The following is a 24,476-nucleotide window of genomic DNA, read 5'->3' on the forward strand; positions in this document are numbered from 1 at the left end:
GTAGTAGTGCGGGAGCGCCCGCATGAACCGGTCCACCGGAACGCCGAGGCTGCGCTCGTGGAAGGAGACGAAGCTCACGACATAGCCGTCACAAGGCCTCGGCTCCAGCTCGCCGTACGGAGCAATCCACTCCGGCCTATTAGGGTCTGTCACCGGGCGGAGGAGTCCACCGTCGACAAGCGACTAAAGCATCTCCTCAGTGACATCCGACGGATCCCAAGGGTCCGCCTCGACAACGACGACGTTGCTGGCCATGAATGCGATGGAGGAATCGGGCGCGGCGGTGAGTTTTTCTCTCTTCCTCCACGCTCTTGCTTTTTTCTCGCTTTCCCCCTAGGCTCGCTCTTCTCTCCTCTTCTTCCTGGCACCCGCTGCTCTAGCGACGGCTCGGCGGAGGTGGCAGGCAAGGTAAGACAAGGAGGGGCAAGACTCTTCAGGTATTTATGCAGGGAGGAGGTGAAACGAATGGGCGATGAAATCGGGGAGGTTTTCCCCGTCCGGCGCGGTTAACCACGAGCCGATTTCGGCGGCCCACGCGCCCACGTCTCCCGCATTAAACGCGAGGACAGTTACGTCCCGTCCATCACGTCGCGCTCGGCCACTACGGCAGCAGGCGTCGTTTCGCCTCCCCATGAAACCACCTCAAAAGGCGCGCCACCCGCGGCTGAGCCAATAGGGAAGATATTTCCCACGGCCTGTTCCTTTCATAGGAAGGAACCGGGCTCTGAGCCTATTACGGTCCAGGGGTTCGAAGGCTGGACCCCAAAGGGTTTCGATAGCCGCCCCAGGATAACAGAGTCAGGGGCGACTGCGGGCGAGCCTGTATGGGGCCGAGACCCAAACGAGCGAAACGCTTGGGACGCCCAAAGTCGTGTCCGAGACCGGCGGGAAAGTATCCGAATGGGATCCCACCGTAGGGAGGCACCGAGCCACCGAGGCCCAACGAACGGCCTCGGCACCCACTAGAGAAATCCACTGGTACTCTTGGAGTGTGTCTCTGGACCGCTAGCCGTCCCCTAACGAACGGGGTTCGGACCTCCACTCAGACTACCTAATAACAGCTCACCGGGAGTGCCACCGCTCGTGCCCATCGAGGGTAGCGAGGCACATTCCACCCCTCCTTCCGAGCGAAAAGGAAGCGCGAGGGTCGCATAAAAAGTCAGGGGAACCCCTGACGGCCTTCTCGCCCTATGCAGAGGCTAGGGGGCTCCTCCTGCAAATATGCCGAGACCCCGTGACCCGGGCTCGCGCCCAAAGGGGCCTCAGCAAACAAACCCTCACGTGCGAGGGGCGTATGAAAAGTCAGGAGAACTCCCGACGGCCCTCTCACGCAGAGGCTAGGGTCTCTTCCTGCAACCTTGCCGAGACCAGAATGGGCTCGGCAAACTAACCCTCCGTCCGAACGAAAAGGACATGTGAGGATCAGATGAAAGGACCAGAACACCCAAGACAAAGACGAACAGTCCGAAACCACGCTAGAAGTTTCACTACAAACACGATAAAAAGGGCACCGAGCCCGTTACGGTCCAGGGGTTCGAAGGCTGGGCCTCCAACAGGTTTCGACAGCCGCCCCAGGGCAACAGAGTTAGGGACGACAGTGAGGCGAGCCTACGAATGGCCCAGGCCCGAGCGAACGGTCGCTCGGGGCGCCCTAAGTCGTGTCCGAGACCGGCGGGGAAGTATCCGAATGGGATCCCACCGTAGGGAGGCACCAAGCCACCGAGGCCCGCGAACGGCCTCGGCACCCACTAGAGAAACCCCCCTGGTACTCTTGGAGTGCGTCTCTGGACCACTAGCCGTCCCCCAGCGAATGGGGCTCGGGCCTCCACTCGGACTACCCGCTAACAGCTTACCGGAAGTGTCCACGCTCGTGCCCATCGAGGGTAGCCTGGCACATTCCACCCCTCCTTCCGAACGAAAGGAAGCGTGAGGGTCATACCCAAAGTCAGGGGACCCCTAACGAACCTCTCGCTCCATGCGGAGGCTAGAGGGCTTCTTCCTGCAGCCTCGCCGAGACCCCCGCAACCCGAACTTGCGCTTGGAGGCTCAGCAAATGCAATAAGAACTACTCGTTCAAACACGAAAAATAAAGAAAGCCCCTGGAGGAGTAACTCCACTCCTCCGGGGGCTCAAGGGCTACTGTCGGGTACCTTAGGATGGGGTACCCCCAGCAAAACATCAAACGGGTTGCCAAGGTCTCATCTAAAAATAATAAAAGCAAGAAGGTAAGTTGTGGGCCCCTCCTCCACCGTGACCGAGCCCACTGGGTCCTCCCCCTCCTCACTCTGAGCAGGAGGCCTCAGCATCCTGACGCCAACTCCGCTTTGCGCGAGGCCCCCCCCAGGGAAGGCCTCGGTAGGGAACGCCGTCTCCGCCCCGCCCGAGGCTCTCCACGAAAGGCCTCGGCAGGAGGCGCATTCTCCGTCTCGCGCGAGGCCTCTCACGCGAGGCCTCGGAAAGGAGCCTGGTCCCCGTCTCACGTGAGGCCTCATTCTCCGTGTCGCTCGAGGCCGGCTCGTCCGTGGTCCGTCGCCCCCCGCCTCGGCCGACCCTCCCGACAGCGCGTCACGTCACATTAATACTTTCAACCACTCCCGCGATCTCAGCCGGACAGCGGCTCAACATCACAGAATGACCGACGCGACCCAAAGTCGCATCACCACCATGCCGGCTAGGACAGGGCACGACGGGGATTACCGGCCACTGTATTCTAACACTATGACCACGATCTGCGCCTGGGACAGGATATGACGGGGGTTACTGGCCACTGTGCCCTACCACTGTGTCCGCGATCAGCCGCCCGCTCAAGGCCTCGGCACTGTACACCAGGGCCTCAGCACTGTACGCCAAGGCCTTGGCGATATTGGGGTCCGAGCCCGCCGAGACCCCCCACCGCAGTACCAGCCTCAGCACCGACCGAGTTTTGGCCTCGTGCATAGTCCGTCCACCACGGCTTGCACGTTCGCCGCCACGTCCGCTCCGAGACATTCCCGGGGCTCCCACGACGCACAGGATCTGATGGGGACAACCACGCCGCCCCCGTACTTCAAGGACGGATCACTCCTACGACCACGCCGCAACAGGAACAGGCCACAGGGTTCGGACGTGCCGCTCCTATTAGCACGACGCCGCATAGTGATACATGTACTGACCTCGTCCTCCCTTCAACTATAAAAGGAGAGGACTTGGGCCACTTAGAAAGGAGGACCGGATAACACACACACACACACATTCCAACCGCTTGAGAGCAACGTCTCAGACGGCCCACACGACACCCCGCCGAGACCTGGGACTAGTTCCCTCTCTCCCTTAGCTTGTAACCCCCTACTACGAGCACTCCGGTGCAAGGAATACAAGTTCGATCTCTCAGACTGGACGTAGGGCGCCGATTGCCCGAACCAGTATAAACCTTGTGTCTCTTTGCATCACCATCCGGAATCGGGAGCACGCAGAACAAATTCACTAGTCGGTCGAGGACCCCCCGGTCCGGAACACCGACAGGGGTCATGACGGGGGCGAGGTCTGCGCCTTCCATGTACCGTGTGGCTAAGGCAGGTGGAAGAGGTCGGGGATGACCCCAACCTTGGCGCCTGGCCTGCTCCGCACGGCTTTTGTTGGGTCTCGGTCGTTTGGGCCTTTGTCAGCCATTATGTTGCTGGCCGCGTGGCCTACTAACTAATCAGTGCCTTGAGACACCCCGGGGTTACAACCCCGACACATGGATAGCTATAAGAAAAAGGGAGGAAAAGAAGTATGAATTTTCTGTGTTTTTCTCGTGATGCTTTTGTTAGCAGATCGGTCTTGGTTACTAGTCAATCTCAATATGGGGTGTCGTTTAGCTTTTGCGAGAGACAGACAAGCTATGCATCGGCTAGCCAACCCAAATTGGTATATTTGGCGTCTAGAAGCGATAGAGCTAATTTAGGAGGGTTTGGTATAATTTTACCAATGGCTACCTTTGCGCATCTGTCAGTTTCTACCACATAAGCCAATAGGTACATATATAGTGTATACTAACCAATATGTGATATTAATAATAATGGAAACAAATTAAACCTATCTTCAGCCCATTGGTTGTTTAGAGATCTCTACCGGTTTCCCAATAATATATTCCGAATATGTATGTATTGGGGGTAATTCAATATTTTTTATGAATATTTGGAGAGTTGCTGCAAAAGTAGCCATAGAGAGAGCTGCTTTTTTTGAGGGGAGATGGATAGAACTGTTGAAAATGCTCTTAGAGCATCTCCAGCAATGCTACCTAAAACACACCCCCTACTTCTCTGTTTAGGTAGCTACTAATTTTCATACTACTCATATTTTGTGGTTTACTTCAGCAACACTACCTAAAATAGACCCCCAAATTCATCCTTGCAGAGGATGACTTGTGGGACCGACCTGTCATCCTCTTCCCTATCTCATGGCCGAACTCGGCCATCCTCGTCGGTCGCATCCCGGGGAAGGGGAGCCGCCAGGAAGCTACGAATCTCCAATTGGTAGCGGCAAGGACTGGGGAAGCTGTGCTAGGTAGGGCGCTTGGCATCGGGCATTGCTGCCACGTCGGCGTCTGCCACGGCTACCGCGCAAGGCAAGCCATGCCGGGAGGGGAGCCATCGCGTCGGGCATGGCACAGTTGGTGGCCAGCACCGGGGAAGTCGCGCCGGGGAGGGGAGCCGCCGCGTCGGGCAGCCGTGCCGGGGAGGGGAGCCGCCGCGTCGGGCTTGGCCGCCGGCGTCAGGCTCCTGCCACGCCTGGGATGGCCGAAGCGGACGTCGGGTCAGGGCGGAGGCGCGCATGGATCGAGGGCGGCGCCGATGGCAGCCACGGTTGAGGCCGCTCGAGTCGAGCATGGGAAGGAAAAGGTCTAATCCAGATTTTGCACGGTGGAGTAGGGGCCCTCAGGAATAGAGGGTGGAGGGAGAAAAGTAGGGAGCCAACAAAAGTCAGGGGTATGTTGGAACTGGTTTTTTTTTACCCCACTACTCAAATCTAAAATAGGAGCTTAAGTAGGAAGCATTGGTGGAGATGCTCCCAGCACGTAAGTACACCTCCACCTAGCCCATTAGGCGGCCCAACCAGCCAAGCCCTTGTTCTGGCCCTCGCCTCCCCATCAGGGCCCCCACGGACGGCTCAACTCTCATCCGCACTAAGGCAGCGGACAAACCGCACAGGCTCCCGCCGCAGCAGCACAGTCTTGTCCCCTTCCGCTCGGCTGCCCCCGTTCAAAACCCTAGGCGCAAGACGCGACGGTGGCGGCGGCCGGTGGGGCAAGCACGATACCGAGTGGCTTGCGCAGCGCAGGCGCGCGGTCTTGGCGTTGGCGGTTCGCGGCGACTAAGCGTCGCGGAGGGCCGCGTGGCACGGGCACGGCGGGCGCCGGTTGTGGGTTCGTCGTTCCCTTCCTTATCTCCTTCCCTCGCACAATCGAACAAGCAAAAGCAAGGGCCCAAGGGCAGAGCTCAACGCTGAACCGATCCCTCAAATCGTCCTGCCCTCGATTTGAGGTCGTTCAGGGAAGGTGAGGTTCTATTTTCCCCCGTTTGCTTGGCTGCTTTTTTTTAGTTTGGTGATTGCCGAGCGCGCTGTGAGGAGCTGATGCGGAGCTCTTGATACCTTCTTCTAAGGTGTCGCAGCTGCCACCGCGGCCCCGACGGACGCCCGTTCAAGCGTGATAACACCTGACGAAACCGATTGCCCAGGCCTACAGATAGGAGAGCGTCAGAGAGATGGGGCGGCCTTACGGGGTGAAGGGACGGAAGAAGAAGCGCAAGCTCGAGGTGGCGGCGACCTCTGATGCTGCCCCGCCCGCTGAAGAGGTGGAGGAGCTTCCACCGCCAGAGGAGGCCGGTGGCGAGAAGAAGGGAAACGAGGAGGAGGAGGAGGCAGCGGCTGGGGAGGAGGGGCATGCTGCGGTGGACGGGCTCCCAATCGTACCCAGAATGGTTGATGGGAAGCGACGGCCTGGCGCCATCTTCGTGCTCAAGAGGGCCTGCCTCGAGGTCGGCAAAGTCGGCAAGGTACAGTGGCTCGGCTGCATCAACCATCAATAAATTCCTTTTTTTTTTCTTGTGCTATTCCTGTTCCAGAACAAATTCAATTCTGGCTTCTTTGGATGCTCATTTCGAGTTCAATCCTGCCCTTAGCTTGGAGGGATTTGTACAAGTGATTTATTTATCGAGGTGGTTCTACTGTTATTAGTAGGAAAAAGGGCAAAAACGTAGTAATTTTCACCTTATCATGAAACTGAAATGTGCACCTTGCTGTGACAACTTCGCAGAATGTGGAAATTGATGAAAGAAATCAAGGATGCTAGAATATCATTGGTTAGTATATTTAGCGTATACCTTGTACCAGGAATGCTCAGTATCTTTGTGATTATGCAAGAATAGATAATTTTATCGTTGGCTTGGAGTGGACCCTGTTGAGATATTGGTGACATCTTGTAGGTGTATTGTCATAAGTTTCATTTGTACAGGACCAATTGTTTTCATATGCTTGCATGGCACATATGTGAATAACTAAAAGCTCTTAAACAAAAATGTAATTTGACTTGTAAGATTCTCATAGAATAGATTGGAAATATTGTTGATAAAACGCAAACACTCCCCAAGGCTTCAAGATAAAAGAAACATGGAAAAAGCAAGACCTTATACTCTTACATTCCATGTTTTTGAGAATGTATCAAGTCAAACTTACAGCAAAAAATAAATTAGCCAGCAAAGTTGCACAGTAGAGACTGCCTAACACCTAAAAAACAGTACTTCCCAAATGTCAAAATATAGTGTACTTTGACCATCAATTATTAAAAATATATGTATGTTCAGTGCACAAAAGGTGCATCAATAGATTCTTATTTCACAAATGTTGTAATGAACATTGGCTTTGTAGTAATTGATACATATTGTAAGCAAGATAAGATAATGGTCAAAGTATATCTTGGAAGAGTTTATGGAGTACTTAATTAACAACATTAGTATAAAAAAGTTATACTTCTGTACCATTGTTGATGAACATGCCAGTGAATCCTTGGGGTCAATATTGACTGTCCTGTTAAACGAATCGACATGGCATGTACTGCTTGGGACATTAGTAAATGGTGGCTTGTACTTGCTGTTATCGGTGTCTCTACGCACTGCTGAATATTTTATCTCTTCATCGTGGTCCAAGTCATCACCCAGGAATAAGCCTCTGCATATGAGGCCTGTCATTTTCATTCTTCAGTTTATGGCTATAGCCTATGCAGATCTTTTCCCAGCAAAAGGTTGTTGCTTGCACATCTTGAATTCTAGTGTTAAGTAGATGTTTTTTAATATTATATAGAAGTGCGCACAGAGCGGGAGCTCTCTGCACTGGGTACGCCCTTTTGTCAACTAGAATACTATTCACTTTAGAGTAGACTTGGTGTGGTCTATTGTTTAGAGATTCTTCTATCTTTCTTGTAAAAAGGCATATTTATACTTTCCTAATTTGCTATCCTTTACCATTGCTAGTATATCCATTTTTAATCATTTAAATGGTTCAGTTTTATTGCAGAAAAAAAAATCTAGCATAACATCTGGGATGCTCTCTTTTGAAACAAACGGTTATCACCTTATGGATATTAGTTTGACCGTTTCTTTTACCATTCTGTGCAGACTATGCAAATCTTGAACTCAGATGATCATGCAAATTATTTGAGGAAGCAGAATCGCAATCCTGCAGACTATAGACCTGATATAATTCATCAGGTAATGTAAATTTCTTGTTGCCTTAAAATATTGAAAATACTGGAAGATGAATAAAAAACACTCCTCTTTTTATTTGAATTTGATTCTCAATTATTTGCTTCAAGTAAATGGGAATCAAGCATTTATTCTATACCCAATTATCAAGTGCTTTCTTTTAGTAGTTCCATTTTTCAATTGATCACCTCTGCATCCTGTGCTATTTCTTAAAGAAAACATCAGTGACCTAGTAAAAAATAGTTGATTGGGCCTACCAACAATAACTCAGCTCATTCCTTTCTGACAGACATCCTTTCCAACTTGTTGTTAATGAGTTGGTCTCAAAAATGTTTTGCAGGCTCTACTAGCAATATTTGATAGCCCTCTGACTAAGGCTGGAAGGTTACAGGCTGTTTATGTGAGGACTGAAAAGGGAGTATTGTTTGAAATCAAACCTCATGTCCGCATGCCAAGAACGTTTAAACGTTTCTGTGGTTTAATGTGTAAGTTACTAATAAAACTCTTATACCTTCTGTTTCTTATGTGTTTCTGTTATTTTAATAATTGCGCTGATTGCAAGTACTATATAATATGGCAGCACAGTTGTTACAAAAACTGAGCATTACGGCAGTTGGGAAGCGTGAGAAGCTTCTTAATGTTGTTAAAAATCCTGTTACCCGCTATCTACCTGTTGGTGCACGAAAGATTGGTGAGAGTCTATTGTTTAATATGACATATTTCATATCCGGTAGATATGCTAATTGATACATTTTTTATACTTATTAGGTCTTTCATTTAGTGCTGAGAAGTCAGTCAACTTGTTTGACTATGTTGCCAAATCCAGTGATGATGAACCCCTTGTGTTTGTGGTGAGTAACTGTGCTTGTAAGCTGGGCTATTTTGATCCCTTATTAATGCTTGTACGTAATCCCATACTGTCTGCACATTATCTCCAGGTTGGTGCCATGGCCCATGGAAAGATTGACAAGGAATACACAGATGATTACATACAAAGTAAGTAACATTTAGTTGATATGATAAAAAAAAGTTATGCTGAAAAATTAGATCAGGGTGACATTTTATTTTCTTCCATTAACCGTGGTTTAGTTGTTAATTAGTGCCCACATGCACATGTAGCAAATGGCCTTAACTTGGTAGCAACTTGGGCAATGGCCAGTTTGGATCAAAATATCATCCTGCTTCTCACTAGATTGATTTGCTGGTGTTGACATCTTATTTAGAGAATGAGAAACTTGCAAATATAAATGTCCAAAATTATATACTTTGATTATTACATTGCTTGGACAAAGGGACAGATTTTGTGAAGACTGCAATGTCTGCATATTATTTATTTATCTGTATCTGTTTTCCTTTCAACCATAGTGACCACTTCCCCGTTTGTGCAGTTTGCAACTACCCTCTCAGTGCCGCCTGCTGTTTAAATCGGATATGCAGTGCCCTGGAGCAAAAGTGGAACATCCAATGAGGATCTTTTGAAACAAGCATCGGAATCATGTTTTTTTTGTTACATACAATTAGCTAGTAGCATTGCATGATTCTCCATATTTCATGTACTGCCTTCTTTTTATCTACAACACCTCAAGCTTTGACTGTTTAAATTTTAAACCAAATGTTTCAGTGTAGCATTATGTGGTGTTTTAAACATCAACGCCGGTGCTTATGATTCATGGCCCTAAACGGTTGTTCAAGTCATTTTGGCAAAAAAACCGAGTGTTGTCCGTAAAGACACCAAACTTGGTTTAACTCGCAAATCGCTGTCAGATCTTTATATCTTTTTGTTCGGGTACAACTTGAACGCACATAATTCAAACATTTACACTACATGTATACACGCTTGCGTGTCTGTACATACTCAAACAAGAGATTGGGAGTCACGTTGCCTTGGAAAACGTGTAGTACCACTGCGTACGCGTGTGTGTACTCTAATTTTTTTGGAAAATTTTCTAAAAAAAGGTGCAATCACAGGCCCATTCGCAGATCTTTATATCTGGTCATGTAGTATATCGCAACAATTTTAAAAAGCAGGTCTGTTCATTTTATTTTTCTTTGTGCTCCCTGCCATTGGCTGTTTCTAGTTGTGGTTTCTCTGCAATGCACAGCAAAAACTGCGGTTTTGTGGATCACGAGTTGTGGTATTTTTGTCTGCCATGGAAGAATTTGTGAATTTTCGTTAACAGCGTTGTGAAAATGCTGCACGATGTCCCTACACAGGGCCAAAGGATGCTAGTCCAGTTGGTTAGCAGTTCCGGAGACACCCCTCAGTTCGTGAGTTTGAACTCTCATGGGAGCTAATTTTAGGCTGAGGGTAAAAAAATCCCCTCACTCGCCTCAGGCCAAAGTACAGGTTAAAAGATGACCCTTCTCACAGGTGGTGGCTCCTGAGGGGTTAGGGGTTTTCTCGGTCTGTGTGAGAAGATCTTCTTCTTAATCACAATATCGTGGGGGTGGTCAGGACCCCCGCTGGCCGAGTTTTTGATATCCCTACACAGGGTTGATCCGCAGAGAAAATTGGTTCCTGCGAATGGTTTGCTTTTTCTGTCTCCCTTATTCATTGGAAACGAGATCGCTGCAAAAGGGACATTTGAAATTTCATGTCCTCAATCAAACGTTGCTGAATTGGATATACAATGCAAAATACAATGTGAAAAACAAACAATGAACTTTTTTTGGACCTTAATAACTGCTCCCTTCATCCTAAAATATAAGGTATGATTTAATTTGGTGTGGTTTTCAAAATCACGCTTTAATCACTAATTCTTCTTTATCATTTGTGGCAACAAAAAATTAATCATTAGAGAGTATATCTAAATGCAAATTTAATGCAATTACTTTTGTAGCACACTCTTTATATGATTAGACTAATTATTGTTAAAAATTACAATGTTTTAATTTTAAAATATACATGCACACTTCATATTTTGAGACACAGGGAGTAGAGCCACGGTTTGCATCCTACTTTCCAACTTCAACGTTCAGACAATAAATATACGCAAATATTAAATGTCTCATGATTTTCCCAATTATATTTTAAATAAAAAACTGTAATGTCATGTTCATCGAGGTCAACCAAAGCGTGTTCGACAGTTTAAAAGGTCCCATGCCCACTTCAACTTGAAACTTTACAAATTATAAATCGTTGAGAATCAACTGCGAACAGAAACGAAACATGCACATGCACACTGGAACAACTACCTGCACATCTCTTAAGGAATACACACAAAATACAATTGAGATTTAGCTGGGCTGGGATCTTCGTTGTCATATTCACAAAATATTCATGGGGACTGCTAAGCGTGTTTACAACTGGATTCTTACAATTAGATCCATTACGGTAACTAACCTGGCAGCACCTTGTCAAGGTAACCGTCCATGATCTCTGATACTGTCTCCAAGAACGTTACCTCGCTCGTCTCTGGAAGAACATAGTCCTCTGCTTCCTCCATCAGAGACTCGATTTCAGATTTTCTCGTCACCACTTCTCTGCACATGATGCTACCAATGTCGTATGCAGTGAGGCCCCTCTCCGCACCCTTCTTCAGGAGCATGGTGCTGACGTGAAGAACTCGAGCGCACTGAGGAGACAGCTCCCACCCATGGAACTTGAGGAGGGCAATGTCTTCAACAGCATCTAGCGACTTGATGTATGCTAGGGTTTCAGTGCTGAAGGGCTCGTGAGCTTGAGGCCAGTACAGCCACTCAAATGTACAATCTTCAAATTGCATTAGAAAAAGGGCAACAGAACTTTCATTAATCTATTATTAATTATTAAAAGGTAGATCTTCAAACAAACCAACTTAACATGGCAATCTGACGCTGCTAAGTTAACAGCTTCTCAATCTGATATTGATGTTTGGAACAACTAACAGAATTAAAGTTATATAAGAGGCATAAAGCAGCATTCAGATGTGTAAGGCTACATATACAGCACATAGACTGGATATATCAAATAAAGAAACACAGACTTTATAGTTTGTGCTGAAAAAGTAAAACACATAATATCAACAATCACTTAATTACCTTCTCTGGGAAGCAGTATCCATGATCAATTGGAACCAACTGCAAGCGATCTCCGTCTTGGCACACCAGTATGTTCCCTGCATGACGATCAGCATTCGCTAACCTAATATCTAAAACGGCAATTTTCTGAACCTCCTTGATAGGAAAAGCTTGAGAGCCCATATCCTCACAACTTCCAAGATTCTGCACAAACATTTGCAATGATCCCATTTTAATCTCCTTCCCCTTATGGAAAGAACGAACCAATGCAGTGGGAGGTACACCAGAAAATCCAGCAGCACCATCTGATTTGCATCCATCAATTGGGTGGTCCAGAAGATATGCTGCAACCTCCCTTAATGCGCCTTCCCCGACTAGTGTGCCCCTTTTCAACCCCTCACCATCAATTGACAAAGGAAGGCCCCTGGGGTTATTTTCCGCCATTGGTTCCTCATCTATAGGCTTGAACACGGCAACATTGCTTTCACCTGAATTATCCTTCATAAAATAGACACCCCCAGATCCTTCTGCTGACATGACAGGAAGGTATCCATTTTCCAGACCACCAATTGTTGTGCTAATCATTTCCATAAGGATTAAGTCCACTTTTAGCCCATCAACTATTGTGTTGGTCTAATTTTAATCCTCAACTACAAAACCGTCTAGTACTGGTACCCCAACTATCAAAACCGTTCACTTTTAGCACCTGAGCGGGGGCAAGGCTGTTTTGACCGGCGTTGAGCGGTTTTGACCACGCCTCCCTCTCCACGCTGCACAGCCTGACAAACCGATGTTGAGGCCTCTGTTCTTCCCTGCCAGTTGCTCGAAACTGGGAAGTGCCTGAATAAAGGTTGTAGTTCTAAGTGCAAGCTTGGGGCTAGTAACTTGAACGGGCTAGAGTGCCACAGTGAAATCTAAGAAACACGCACGCCAAAAATCGTGCAGCACTCTGTTTCGGCCGGTGTCCGCGGTCACCGCGTCCGGTCGTCGAGGGCCGAGCGCCTGCTGTCCCTGCACCGTGCTACCTCGTTGCAGCTGGATGAGGTCCTCCTCTCTGACGTAGCTGAAGATGTAGTCCCAGCGGCCGCAGTTGAGCCCCGCCGAGTGTTCGCGCAGCTCGTGCAGGATCTCGTTCATCTGGAAAACCGCCGGCACCGTCTCCACCAGCACCGTCGCCCGGATGCTCCCCTGCTCGATCCCAGCAACTTTCTCGGCTCTCTGGAACACCCCGTTCCAAATCCTCACTTCCCTGCAGGAGACGATGAGCGAGCGTCCAGTGAGTCACGTCACTGCTGCGCACATCTACGTGTGTGGTGCACCGTGCACGCACCACCGAGGCACGTGTTCATATGGGCCGGGCGTGTGGCACGTACTGCCACGCACGTACCTGGAGTGCTCCATCTTGGGCAGGTAAAAGAATGGGCCGAAGCTGGCGCCCTGGCCGGCGTGGAAGGCAGCGTGGTTGTGGAAGAAGTAGAGGCCGAAGTCGACGAGGCAGCCGATGGCCGGCTCGCCGTCGATGAGGATGTGCGCCTCGGGGAGGTGCCAACCGCAGGGGCGGACGAAGAGCTTGGTGGTTCGGTCGTTGAGCTTGTACTCCCGCCCGCGCGCCGCGTCGCGGAAGCTGATGGTCCTAGCCACGGCGTCCCACAGGTTGACCTACCCATGCATTAGGTTCTCCCACGTCGGCAACAGCGCGTCCTCAAAGTCAGCCTGCCACATTTTTTTCTCGTCGTCTCAGCTCAGAACGGTCGACACATCACATGTACTTCATCCATCCATCCATTCACCCGTTCGTATGCAAGCCAGAGCCAAGTTTGCACGCGTGTGTATGCTTACCATGAAGACCTTGGCGCCGGAGTTGAGCTCGTTGATGACCATCTTCCGCGGCTCGGCGGGGCCCATGATCTCCACGGTGCGGTCGGCCACGGCCGACGACACGGGCGCGCACGTCCAGTCCCCGTCGCGCACGAGCCTCATGGCTGGGTTGAACCACGGCAGCTCGCCGGCGTCGTACCGCCGCTGGGCCTCCCGCCGCTGCTCCATGGCGTAGCGGACGGCGCCGCGGAACTCGCGCTGCAGGTCGGCCACAAAGGCCAGCGCGTCGCGGGTGAGGATGGACGCGAACTCCCGGTCGTACCGGCCCCGGTGACGCCGCTGGGCACGAGGGCGCTAGCGTCAGAGAGGAGGACCTCATCCAGCCGCGGCGAGGCAGCACGGTGCAGGGCGAGCAGGCGCTCGGCCCTCGACGACCGGACGCGGTGACCGCGGACACCGGCCGAAACAGAGTACTGCACGATTTTTGGCGTGCGTGTTTCTTAGATTTCACTGTGGCACTCTAGCCCGTTCAAGTTACTAGTCCCAAGCTTGCACTTAGAACTACAACCTTTATTAAGGCACTTCCCGGTTTCGAGCAACTGACAGGGAAGAACAGAGGCCTCAACGTCGGTTTGTGCAGCGTGGAAAGGGAGGCGTGGTCAAAACCGCTCAACGTCGGTCAAAACAGCCTTGCCCCCGCCCAGGTGCTAAAAGTGAACGGTTTTGACAGTTGGGGTACCGGTACCAGACGGTTTTGTAGTTGAGGGTTAAAATTAGACCAACACAATAGTTGAGGGGCAAAAAGTGGACTTAATCCTTTCCATAATAACAGGAGAAAGCTTGACCTTTCTATTAACAATAATCGGCTCAACAGTAGGATGCCTGCAACTATCTGTGTCTATATGGTTCATGGCATCGATTTGAAGGTTTCCGTTTTCTTTGGGAATAACAACCTTTACAACAGTTTCCTTATCAATATGTTTCGTCTGGACCTTTGCTGCCTGGTTGATGAACAAGTGAATCACTGCATCGCCTTTTTTGGCAATATCAGTGATCAACTGGTGATCCTCGAGCTCCTTGTCGCCAAGTACAAGCTTTTGATCCTTCAGGCTCTCTATGTGCTCCCCGGTCTCAGCAGCAATCATGTTCTTGAGATACCCAACTTTGTGGGCACTCTCCACCTGGAATCGAAACTTCTTCCCATGGGCAGTCTCGATTACAATCTCATGGAGTTCAGCTAACCAGACAACAAGGTGAAGAACATTGCCATCAGCAAGCCCATAGTCTCTGACACGGGAATTGTTGTGTGAAAGCTCATGCCCGCCAAACAGCAGCCTCTGTTTTGTAATGACAAACCCCTTGAACCGCTGGATTAGGAGCTTGACAGAGGCGACAGACTCTGAATCCAGGACCCGGATCGGCACCGGTGGCATCCCAGGCATGGCAAGAAAAATGAGAATCGAATCCAGTGGCTGGAGTCCACCAAGCAGGCATTGTGGCACAAGGGCAAGATGGTCCTGCAGGGGGCTGAGAGTTGCAACGCCGGCCGACATCTTCTCTGCTGATTACCAACCGGCGCCAACATGCCAAGGAGTTGAGAAGTCAAGCACTAGTAGAACCTAAGGCCAGACTATTTACTGATTATTATTGTACGCCGTTGTAGTGTAACCCATTTAGATCACGAGCCTTAGGGTTTCCTCCTGTCAGCGAGGAAGCCCAGTGGAGGATCTACAGGGGGGCTGCTGGGGCTACAGCCCCCTAAGCTGCCTTAATCCTTCATTAATTACTGTAGCTTAGTGTGAATTCACCTTTAATTTTTAGCTTTAATCCTAAATCTTTTTTTTTGAGCCCCTCCTTTGTCCCAATCGTAGATCCGCCACTGAGGAAGCCCTAGGGGGCCACGGCTACACGCCTATACCTGTGCCTATAATCCCATCTGGCCCTCAATTTTGTTTCCCTTTATTTGATCCTGTAGAGAACCGCAAATCCTAGGTCAGAAATTTGGCGAATTATATTATTATTATTATTATATTACAAAAGTAGCAATCTGACGAAATTAAGCAAGAACATGAGCAACAATCCATACCGAAACCGATGGGATTGGATGGAGGAGGCGCCGTGGATCCTTCCGCTGGCACTGCCGCTCCGACCTCACAACGCATCTGCAAATCCTCGCAAATCCGCGCGCCCCCAATCCTACCACCCACCACGACGGGACTTCGGGAACCTGCAAGCGCCCACCAATAGCGTCACCAATCTATGGATCCTATACTCTACGCTAACAAGTAACACTACACCAGCACACTACGGCGCGCTGCTACACTACACAAGGGCAATCGATCGATTCGGCACAAAGGAAAGAGCAGCCGGGGCAATATTATATAGAATCGACGCACGGAGTATAAAATCTGTCTTTACCGGTGTCGGCGCGTCGCGGTGGTTCCGGGACGAGAAGAAACCGCCCGGGCGTGGCGGATTGCCAGATTCCAAGGGAGGTTATTTTTGCTTTTGCAGTTAATATTAATACATATACTCAGGTGCCTACGGACTTCGTAGAGCACCCGCCACGTTTTGGTTAATTAATTACTCCACACGCCTGGACGATTTATTTTGTGCCTCGGTGCTGTGATTATAGGGGAAGGGGATGCAGCACCATGACCGATGGAGCCATAGCAGATTAGCAGCCATGCTGAATTTTTGGCTTCGAATATGCAAAGCTGGGCTTTGAACCAATGAATTGTTTGTCTAGAGTTGGGTCTGAGAAGTATGCGTACGGGGCCAAGCTCAAGCTATCTCGTCGGTCTCTTGGCGACGTAAAGGCTTGTTTCGCTGCCGACCTCGCTCCTCCCATGGAGAATCGCTCCCACCACTTCTAGTTATTTGCATTGCAGGTGAGGAGCGAAAAAAAAAAAACCTGCTGTCCCTGCTTCTTTCCTGCTTCACCTCCTCTGCCTTTTCGTCTCGTTGCCTCCCGTGTTGTCTCCCTCACCTCCCTTGCCTCCCATGACGCTTCCGTCGACATCCTACTCTGTTGTGCTTGTTGTCACCACTTCCCCGTCCTTGTTGAGACCGAGCCCACCATCGTTGAGCTTGTCGAGATCCATCCCACTGTCGCCGAGACCGAGGCCACTGTCATTGAGCTCGCGAGGTCTAGCCAGTCATCGTCGAGACTGAGACCGTTGAGCTTGTCGAGATCGAGCCTGTCGTCGGGGAGGTCGCCGAGACCAAGTATGTGCCTCCTCATCGCGCTTCACGGCTTGCCCTCCTCTTTCTTTGATCGGTTGGGAGTGGGAACTGTTATGGGAGCTCCACCAAACGGCATCGGGAACAATAGGGACCTCGAGTGAGAGTGGGTGGGAGTGGGTTGGGACCTCTGCTAAACTGACCCTAAAAGGAGTAGCGTGCTACAATGAACCTTGAGGTGGTTTAGCGCTCTCCTACGGCTATGTTAAAGGATCCCTAAATGAAAGTGAATTAAACTCTAAACATTCAAAACTACAAATCTTATCCTATGCGATTCTATTCATTTCATGCACAGTTAAACTCTAGGACAAGGACTAAAAAGATCACACTAAAGCTTTACTTATATTAGGGCCAACACACCAACTAACCCTCTAGTCGGCCTTCCTAGCCACCCTCGTGGTGTTAAGATGCTCGGATAGGGTTGTAAACCAGTCCCCACAAGTAGGGATGAAACCAGATCGGATACAAACATATATCAGTGATCCTGCATTCTATACCATATCCTGTATTCTATCCCATATTTTTTTCTTGGCCCTTAGAACCAGATACGGATCATGTCGGATATTGATATTTATCTCATATAATCAGATTCGGATACAATACATATATTAAATGTTCTGATGCAGATATGGACTATCTATATAGGGTTTTGACCATTTCGGGACGGACGGATATCGAGAAATATCCGTCCTGTTTTCATCGCTACCCGCAATGGCACCATACATCCAAAATCAAAATTTTTCATCCTCCTGGAGCCAGCCCTAGGCTAGCTAGCTTGATCCCACACTTAGTGGTCGCCTAGGGGTGCCAATACACACGTTCTGTGCTCCCACCAAGCGGGCTATGGAATCCAAATACAGTCCAACAAAACCAGGCCAAACTTATCCAAGCAACCAAATATCCCATGAAAGGCGGGCGCAAGCCAGTCCAATTTGTGCCATGGCTAAATCCTACAGGGCTAGCTAGGAAATAGCCAGGTAACCAAAATCACTACCTTAGTCATGGTTACACTAAAATATAGTCCTTAGTTGCGAATAGAATCGAGCTGGTAAAATTCGGGCCCTGTACCAAACTCTTAAGCAAGACCTACCTCTTTAGAAAAGCATAACTATAGTAGAGTATATGAATACCTAAATGGAACGCATGGAAGGATCGACATGAACTCATATTCATGTCACGAACTGAGGATTACCTCTTGTTTGAATCGGTAATTTAGCTAAGTTGTCTTTCATTAACCTCACTTAACTAAACTCCCCAACTCGAGCAGTCATCCTGGTCTACTACCCATATAGTACACTGTAACACCCTAAAAATGTGAATTTTTGGAAATAGAGCTAAAATGATTTAATTTGGAATTTATGTGCTCATGAAAACATAGGAAAATAAAAATTTTCATTAATTTAAAATTCATTATAAGGAGTAGCAACATGGATGTGCATACATGCCGGTGCATTTGTTTCATTGCAATGAGTGGTTGAATCCGAAATGCAAAATGAATTCAAAATGCTTTGAAATTGGCTTTGAAATAAAAGAAAAGAAAATTTGAAAATAAAAGAATTTAAAAAGTGGAAAATTTTATTTTAGGAAAACTTACCAAAATTTCTTATTTTTATTTGAGTGAAAAGTATATTTGAAACCCTATTTGAATTTGATTTGGTTCATAATTGAATTTGGTTTTGAAAACAAAATAAAAAAGGATTTGGAAAATGAAAAATCCTTCCCTCACTCAATCTGGCCCGCAGCCTACTCCCTCTTTCCTTTTTGGCTCGAAGGCCCAGTCCTCCGCTCTCCCTCTTCCCCCGCCTTCGCTCATGGGCCGGCCCAGTAGGCCGCGTCGCTCGCACCTCCTCTCTCCCGCGCCTGGAGTCACTGCCACCCTAGGCCCACACGTCAGTGCTCTCTTCTACCTCACGTCGCTGACCTAGAGTCTGCACCGCCGCCGGATTTCACCGTCGCCATGATTCCTCGCCTTGGCGTGCGCCCCAAGCTTTTTCCCCTCATAAAAGCCGAGCGTCCGTGCACGCCGTCCCCATCGAAAGCTCTAGTTTGGTTTTGATGAATTGATGAAACCTTTAGTGCTAACCTAGTTTATCAAAGTGATTATGAGATAGGTAGCACATTCCAAGTGGTGAAACAAATGAAGATCATGACATGGTGATGGTGATGCCATGGTGATGATGAAGTGCTTGGACTTGAAAAGAAGAAAGAGAAAAACAAAAGGCTCAAGGCAAAGGTATAAGTGGTAGGAGCTATTTTGTTTCGGTGATTAAGACACTTAGCGAGTGTGATCACATTTAGGTTCGATAGCCGTACTATTAAGAGGGGTGAAACTCGTATCGAAATACGGTTATCAAAGTGCCACTAGATGCTCTAACTCATTGCATATGCATTTAGGATCTAGTGGAGTGCTAACACCCTTAAAAATGATTGTGAAAATATGCTAACACACATGTGCATAAGGTGATACACTTGGTGGTTGGCACATTTGAGCAAGGGTAAGTAACTTCACCGGTGGAGTGTCCGCCCGTAAAGTGCGGACAGTCTGACGGTGCCACCGGCGCCCTGTACAGAAAAGACAGGGTTTCACAGGGTGCACCGGACGCTGGTCTCAACTGGACCGGAGTGTCCGGTCAGTGAAAGCAGGGGAGACGCTAGCGTCGGTCTTCGACCGGATGCTGGGTCACTTCGTGACCGGACGCTGGCTGGCTGCGTACGGTCCTACTGATGTGGCAGTGCATAGAGGAGACAGTGAGTGACCGAACGCTGGGTGAGTCCGGTCGCGAGTGGAGGCTTACTGGAAATGACAGGACGCTGGGGTCCTACGTCCGATCATGATCAAACTGACACGTCCGGTCGTAGCTAGAACCTTACTAGAAGTTACCGGACGTTAGGGTCCTACGTTCGGTCGTGGCACTGTGCTACATTCGGTCATCACTTGGCCGTTGAGATCGGGCGCTCAATATTTGAAGAGAGGGATGACATGGCAGCCATCTGTTGACCGGACGCTGATAGGGTGCGTCCGGTCGATCTGACCGGAGCGTCCGGTCGCCCGAGCAGTGCCTAGTAAAGGGGTACAACGGCTTTATTTCGTGGGGGTTTATTTAAGCCCCATTGCTGGCTCTAGCTCACTCTCTTGGCCATTTGCATTGACATAGCAACCTTGTGAGCTTAGCCAAAGCCCTCCCACTCATCTTCCTCATTGATTAATCATCTTTGTGAGATTGAGAGTGAATCCAAGTGCATTACTTGAGTTTTTGCATCTAGAGGCACTTGGTGTTCGTGTTTCACTATGGGATTCGCTTGTTACTCTTGGTGGTTGCTGCCACCTAGATGGCTTGGAGCAGCAAGGATCGTCGAGCGGAGGTTGGTGATTGTCTCCGGCTCCGATCGTGGTGATTGTGCGTGGTTCTTGACCTTTCCCCGGTGGAGAGCCAAAAGGTACTCTAGTAAATTGTTCGTGGCTTGTGTGATCCTCATCTTGTGTTGGTTGTGCGGCACCCTATTGAGGGTTTAGCGTGTGATGCCAATTAGCGCGTGAACCTCCAAGTGAGTGAATCGCCACAACGAGGATTAGCTTACCAACAAGCAAGTGAACCTCGGTAAAAAATCATTGTGTCATCATTTGATTTCGAGGTAATTGGTCTTCATTGGTATTCATCCTTGTGATTGATTGATTCACTCCTCAACATGGCAGTATAACTATCTTGCTCTCTCTCTTTACAATACCGCAAACTAGTTGTCAAGCTCTTTAGTGTAGCTAGTCGTGAGAGCTTGTTAGTTTGGTTAGTGTGGCTCTTTAGTTAGCATTTGAGAGCGCACTAACTTAGTGTAGTGACATAGCCATTGTGTGGTTAGAAACTATAGAAACTAGAATTGTGGTAGGTGGCTTGCATTTTTAGTAGGCTAGTGCAACATTTGCTTGGCCTCATAATTGTCTAACCGGTTTGTTAAGTGTTGTTGTAGAAATTGTTAATAGGCTATTCACCCCCCTCTAGCCATTAGGACCTTTCACCCATCCCAAACCCTAGCTCACGTTGCCTCACGTCTAGAGCTGTAGCGTCGCTGTGGAACCCTAGCCGCCATGCTCACTGATACCCCGCCGTGCTACCCGACATCGTAGCCTCGCCATCGACCACAAGAAAGTCCCGCTGTGAGTTTGTCATGCTCCCCTTGTTCTCCCGGTGTTTTTCTTGTTTCGAACCGTGGCTCGTAGGCCGTTTTCTATGTTCTCCGATGAGCTCCGCGTCATCAACCATGGAAGCCACCGCGTCGGAGACACTGTGCCGACCGGAGGAATCCTCCCAACCCTCGGTAGCCGTTCGATCTTGGTGGAACGATCAGGATTAGAACATACCCCTTCGAACTTTAACCGGTCCACCGCAACAGTAGTAGACTAGGTCCACTAGCACAATTTCCTCTCGGGTCCATAGCCGGTTCACAGCCTCCACCCAACCGGTTTACGCCATGTCACCGCTGACCTGGTCGCCCCTGACCCACCGCCGCACTTTTGCGCTTAGCCCCATGCAGTTTCGCGTAATCAAGCCACCGTCCTGAGTAGTTCAAAAGTAATTAAAACGATGCCCCTAGTTTTTATGTTTTGACCCCTGCGTTTTTCTAAAAACGACACTCGGTCCACAGGACTGTTTTAATTCAGTTTTTAATTATTTTTAATACGAAATTGATTTCAAAATATTTACAAAAATGCCATTGATCTTATTTTATGCGTAGTTTCTCCGTTTTAACTCCGATTTGACCCGTTCAAGTTGCGTTAGATTCGTATTTTCATAATCTACATATTAGTAACATGTAAGCCACTATTTTTAGAAATAAAATTTGATCATTATGTTCTTAACTTCGAATAGTTATAATTTAATCCCCGTAATTCCGATTAGCGTGATCTTTGCGTCTATGTGATCGTAGTGATGCGTAGAATCGTGTTTCTAACTCTTCAACTTCTGTTTCATTGATTGGTGTACTATTCTAATATAGATGTAATTGAATACTATGCATGTATGTGTATGGATGTTTGTGTGGTGTTCTACGATTACGTCCAGTCGGTGAGATATACGTGGTGATCAAGAACAAGAAGAAGGACGTTGAAGATTAAAGCTTACCAAAGGATCTATGTTCTAGCTACTCGGACTTGCCCCGCAGCTGCTCGGACGCGGTCACCAACTGCTCAAACAGAGCCCCTTTTTGGTATTCTAGATCCCGCGCTTGAGACTCGGCAAGATCTCGCTCACGCTGGGCCCTCTGTGATGAGGACATCACTCCTTCGGATGTACCCACTGATCCTCCAACCATCATGCAAGGTCCAATGACTCGGGCTCGAACGCGTCAACTCAATTTAGAGGTGAGCTCGTTCTTAAGCGATTTTTATACTTTTGAGAATATACTACTACCTAATGATGTTATCTTGCTTAGGAACATTGGAGAGGGTCATGAAGGACTTAGAGGACGTGGTGGAGGCGAAGATGACCAGCAAGGACGTCCAACAAGAACCGGAGGCCCGGTCCAACATGATTTCGAGTCTGCCTCGGCCTCTAGGACCAGTCTGCCTTAAATTGGTCACCCAGGACGCATCCGGACTCCGTTTTCGACGATCCACATATGGATGGAAAGCTAATTTGATAAGGAAGCCAATCCAAGTGGTCTCACATCAAAAGCTCTTCGGAGTCAATAGGAATCGTTGAAATAAGTCAGCGTCCAGAATCTGCCAGGGTGCTGCGACACCGTCTTTTGGTCTGTTGGACCGTGTATCGTGTTTGGGCCCATTAGGGGGCGCGTCTAGGGTAGGCGATGGCCCTAAGACCTTTATAATCATACACCACTACCGTCATTAGGTTTTGGGTTTTCCTTAGATTATTCTGTCAAGAACAGTTTCGCCGTTCATCGGTTTGTGAGACCCCAACTTTGAGAGATTAATCATTCATTTGCAATTTGGTTGTGTTCTTTCTTGTTCTTGCTTGTGTTCTTTGTTGCGCAGGTAGGAATTAGCCTTCTTGGCTAGGTTAACCTAGTCCGAGACTCGGTTGATAACCAGAGGAGCTATGGTGCTAAGATTGCAGGGTTCGATCTTTCGATCTAAAGCCGGATCGGTGTGTCATTCTCCGCCACAACGATAGTTACCACCCCCTGACGGAAGATCGGGATCCCTGTTCCCATTAAGTGGTAATCAAAGCTAAGGTATACCATCAGGTTCACATTTATTCCCTAGTTTGAGTGTTTCGCATTCGTCCCATAGTCCAGTGCCATACTCGTTTTTCCTGTCCTAGAACCTTCCACGCCATAGCCTTTGCATATTTCAGTTTCAGAGTCCGTCGTGTTGAGTTTGTCCTATTCAAGGTCTTGTTGCTGGTTAGGTCGTGTTAGAGTCCAGTTCGTGTGTTTTCTCCCATCGTTTCCATCAAATCTTTGCTATTGTGACCAGTTTTGTGCACATTGTTCCCGTTTTGTCCTTTAATTCGGAGCCAATTCTTAAAACGGGTCTAGTTTTCGCATACGAACTCCGATTTCGACGTTCCATATATCAAAATCGATCAGAAAAAAATTTCAGATCCGTCCATCCTCAGCTTTATTGGGGTCGAAGATTTTTAAATTGGTCAAAAAGTGGTCACAAGATCCTCTTTTCGTGGTCATAAGGTTTTTGTTGATTTTGAGCAAGTTTTCTAAAAATTCCACAGGCCACGTCTTACACTTGTTTGAGCTCATATTTTTTGTGGTTACTTCTTTTGTGCTCCTAAGTAAAGGAAAAATATCAAAAAAAATAAAATAAAAAATTAAAATTTCTCCAAAAAACAACGACAGCCCAAAAAATAGAAAAAAAGAGAGGGACAAAAGAGGAACAATATCTAGAGAAGCATATAGAGAAGACCAAAGTAAGCTATGTTAGCGTGTGCTGTCTGGTTCCTTGTTTGTGTTGCTATTTTCATCCACCATACTTGTTTTTCACACACCTATCACCTTTCTATCCACCATACTTTTATCACACGCCTGGTACTTGGAACATTTTAGACCAGCAATGAGAACAAGTACTTTGGACTATAATTCAGCATTATTTTCTGTTACTGACTTGTGTGCCAAATATACATATTACTCTTTGTTGCCTTCCAAGCTCCACAAATTCTTCAGATCAGTACAGAAAAAGGGTTTTGCAATCTCGGTACCACTGCCTCACAGGTATCACGAACCAGCCACCGGTTGTACCGCCCACTGCTTGCATTGGTAAGAACTTTGTAAGAGCTTGGTAAGACGCTTCCACTTGCTATGAAAAGTGACACCACTGCAACCACATAGTCATTTGGTAGGGATAACTTTTACCGTTTGTTCTTATTTTTGTGTTTACCGTGGCAGGAGGTGAACAGACTGGAGATAATAATCCTAAGGGTTTAAATGAGTGTGTCAGCTAAGAGCAACTACAAGCTGTTGTTGAGGATGCCCAAAAAAGAATGAATGAGGCCGTTAGGAAGGCCGTCACTGATGCACTCATTGAACTCAACATTGACAACAATATGGAGAGATTGGACAAACAAATTTCCACGCTAACCGACAAGGTTACTGAGTTGGAAACCTTGGTGGCGGTCAACAACATTGACATCTCCGGCAGCAACACCGATGGTCTCTTGCTAGAAGACACGGTGCATGATGCCGCTAGAAACATAGATTGAGCAGCCTTCCGACAAGCAAGATTACGAC

At 48.3% G+C, this 24,476-nt stretch overlaps 2 protein-coding genes across 5 annotated transcripts; one reads left to right on the forward strand and one right to left on the reverse strand.

The window, feature by feature from the left end:
- Positions 1-5,162: 5,162 nt before the first annotated feature.
- Positions 5,163-9,465, forward strand: LOC136471715 (uncharacterized). Of its 4 annotated transcripts, none has more exons than XM_066469462.1 (8): positions 5,163-5,523; positions 5,625-6,017; positions 7,635-7,727; positions 8,062-8,206; positions 8,302-8,412; positions 8,490-8,572; positions 8,660-8,717; positions 9,110-9,465. In XM_066469462.1, exons 2-8 carry the CDS (start codon positions 5,727-5,729, stop codon positions 9,187-9,189), a joined length of 861 nt encoding a protein of 286 aa, XP_066325559.1. In that variant the 5' UTR covers positions 5,163-5,523; positions 5,625-5,726; the 3' UTR covers positions 9,190-9,465. The 4 variants fall into 4 exon arrangements, with proteins under 4 accessions (XP_066325559.1, XP_066325558.1, XP_066325560.1 ...); XM_066469461.1 differs by having other exon boundaries at positions 5,163-5,518; XM_066469463.1 differs by having other exon boundaries at positions 5,163-5,518; positions 5,708-6,017.
- A 1,508-nt stretch (positions 9,466-10,973) lies between these two features.
- On the reverse strand, positions 10,974-16,074 carry LOC136471717 (phosphatidylinositol 4-kinase gamma 4-like). The gene is made up of 5 exons (XM_066469464.1): positions 15,957-16,074; positions 15,625-15,765; positions 14,349-15,507; positions 11,744-12,297; positions 10,974-11,442 (listed from the first exon to the last, which is right to left on the reverse strand). The coding sequence occupies exons 3-5, from the start codon at positions 15,089-15,091 to the stop codon at positions 11,060-11,062; spliced, it is 1,680 nt and encodes a 559-aa protein (XP_066325561.1). The 5' UTR covers positions 15,092-15,507; positions 15,625-15,765; positions 15,957-16,074; the 3' UTR covers positions 10,974-11,059.
- Between the last annotated feature and the right edge of the window lie 8,402 nt (positions 16,075-24,476).

The sequence above is a fragment of the Miscanthus floridulus genome, chromosome 8 (genome assembly GCF_019320115.1).
Source record: "Miscanthus floridulus cultivar M001 chromosome 8, ASM1932011v1, whole genome shotgun sequence".
Taxonomy (NCBI): Eukaryota; Viridiplantae; Streptophyta; class Magnoliopsida; order Poales; family Poaceae; genus Miscanthus; species Miscanthus floridulus.